The 2,800-nt window shown below is 37.5% G+C and overlaps 1 protein-coding gene across 1 annotated transcript in view; it reads right to left on the minus strand.

The window, feature by feature from the left end:
- Positions 1 to 1,831: 1,831 nt before the first annotated feature.
- LOC106461677 (paired box protein Pax-2a-like) overlaps positions 1,832 to 2,800 on the minus strand; it is a 51,375-nt gene continuing 50,406 nt past the window's right edge. The window contains exon 9 of the mRNA XM_022388694.1: positions 1,832 to 1,989. Coding sequence (XP_022244402.1) covers positions 1,832 to 1,989 — 158 coding nt within the window. The remainder of the gene's footprint in view (positions 1,990 to 2,800) is intronic.

Genomic DNA, 2,800 nt, shown 5'->3' on the forward strand with positions numbered 1-2,800 from the left:
CGTTCGCTGCAACACCATCTTAATGAGAAAACGTATGCAAGTGTGGAGGGTGTTAAAGAGGACATCGACATGTTTTTTGTTTCAAAGCCAAGTGATTTCTTTAATCAGTGCATTAACAACCTGATTGTAAGATGGGAAAGCATCATCGATAAGAACGGAGACCATTTCATTTAATAAATGTTTTGTTTTGATATACAAGTTGTTCGGGTTTTTTCATCTAACAAAAGCGACATTAATTTCTTGACGACCTAATAATATAAAATTCCCATTTCCGTATATCATGTCCCTCAATGGGACAGCGGTAAGTTTGCGGACTTACAATGTTAAAATTCAGGGTTCGACTTCCCGCGATGGACACAGCACATAGCCCAATGTGGCTTTGCTCTAAACCAAAATAAACAAACTGTATATCAGATCATTATCTTCATCATCACTATCTGACATCAGGTAGCCTGTGGTCCTGTCTGTGCAGAAAAATCTCCAGCTACTTCAGTTTTAATAGACCTTCTATTAAGTTTATCCAGTTAGCGTGGTTCTCCTGTGCTCCATCGTCTCTTCTGTGGTCTCTATCAATAGTTTTCTAGGGTGTCCTGGCAGTCTTCTTCCTTTTGGTTTCTACAGGAACCACTTTAGTGGCATTCTCTTCTCCCCCATATGCCTCGCTACGCTTCCTCAGTGATCACCTATTGAAATCTTTCACATCCAGATCTGATCTAATATTATCATTTCTCATTCAGTCTTTGAATATGACACCTCCGATAAGGCAAAGAACTTTGATCTTGGCTGCTTGGACTTTACTTCATTTTTTTCGCATTTAAGGCCCATGCTTCAATTCCCATACAACATTAGAGGTTGGAGTACGGTGGTGTATAGGGTAACCCAACTTTCCTGTTGTATGTGTTTGCTTTTGAACAGCGAGTAGAGCATGTCTACGTTTCTGTTGATCTGGTTTATTCTTTCATTTCAGTCCCTTGGTTAAAGGAGAATCCTAAGTATTTGAAGCTGTCTGCTTTAATGTTGTCCCATTTGCTATCAAGTGTTTGCTTTTGTGAATGTAACAATACCATTACTTCCAATCTCAAGACACTTAGCTTCAAGCAAAATTCCTTAAGCATTTCACCATATGTCCAGGTGTACCTGTAACTCTTCCTCAGTGGATGTAACAATACCTTTATCATCCGCATATGCAAATGTAACAGAATCCGCATTATGAACAGTTGAATGGAATGCGTACTTTTAGTTCCTTCATTAAGATGAACAAGCATAGGAAAAGTACGTCACCCTACCACACACATCAGTGGTTACTGTAAACCAGTCCTCTTTCCCTGGCAAGGGCTTCATTGTATTTAAACGAACTTTATACATGCCCCTTATTTCCTGGTTAAGCGTGAGAGGTATAGCATACTCTGTCTTCTTTATTGCTTGCTACAACTTTGTTCTAGGTTAAGCGTGAGAGGTATAGTATACTTTGACTTCTTTATTGATGCTACAACTTTGTTCTAGGGACTCTGATGCTCTTCCAGATCTAGAAAAGCCAACTACTTGAACTTGTTATACTTCTATGATTTAAAAAGAAATCACTTGTAGAAGATTAAGTCGATGGTTCTTCTCTCTAGTCTAAAACCATGTTTCCATTCTTCTAGTTTTTCTCAACACAGACTCTTAGCCTCCTTTATAGTATTCTTTCATATATTTTATCAATGTGAAGTACCAGGAATATGCGTCTGTGTTATCACAATCTCTATGGTCACCTTTCTACTTGTAGATAGGGCAAATAATTGCCTTGCTGCAGGGTGCTCCCTTATTGCACTGAATATTCTCTGTAGCCATCTCAATATGCCTTCCCCACCATCTCTGCAGACAAGTCATCATGTCCTGGAGATTTGTTGTTTCTCATCTGTTTCACTACTTGACTGACATCATCCAAGGAGATAGGATCTTCCTTGTACACAGTTTCATATGGACCTATGCTTGCTTCCGTGTTGTCCTCTGGCATTGTATGTATTATTCTCATCAGTAATCAGGAGACACAAGTGTTACTCTTTCCTTTTCCGTTCAGTTTGGAAAAGGTCAATCAGAAGGTTGCAATAACTGTCTTTAATAGCTATAGTAGGTTCTTGTCTCTCCTTTCTGCAAGACTTTACCAAACGTCTAAGCATAAAACCAAACGTTCTTCCACTTCATGACTTTTGTTCGGTCCCAATAGTTAACACCAAATATGAACTTTAGCTCTAAAGCTGAACAGGTTATTCCATCTTTTATTCACTGTAACTATGGTTATGGCGAGAAAGAAAACAACTTTAAGTCATATTTCTTTGCAAATGCATTACAGTTTGAACTTCACCTCATTGTTTATTTTACTCTGGTTACCAGTAACACTGTAATAATGAAAAGTAAAATAAATGTTTATTGTCATGAACACCAGCAATTTAGCTGCTACTTTTTAACTCTTCCCAAAACGAATTGATAGTTTATGTAAAGAAACGTAAAATATTGTTCAGTTTTGTTTTTTCGGCATGTTGTAGATTTTAGTGCCAAAGAAGTTAACAAGTTCTTAAGTGACAAATCAGCAGATAATATTCTGATGCTTTTGGAATTTTTGTGTTACACATATCAACTTCATTTAGGTTAGTGACTAATGACTAAATGTGTACGGTTCGAAGGTGTTTTTGTGTTACACATATCAACTTCATTTAGGTTAGTGACTAATGACTAAATGTATACGGTCCGAAGGTGTTTTTGTGTTACACATATCAACTTCATTTAGGTTAGTGACTAATGACTAAATGTATACGGTCCG

Source organism: Limulus polyphemus, unplaced genomic scaffold, assembly GCF_000517525.1.
Source record: "Limulus polyphemus unplaced genomic scaffold, Limulus_polyphemus-2.1.2 Scaffold1009, whole genome shotgun sequence".
NCBI lineage: Eukaryota > Metazoa > Arthropoda > Merostomata > Xiphosura > Limulidae > Limulus > Limulus polyphemus.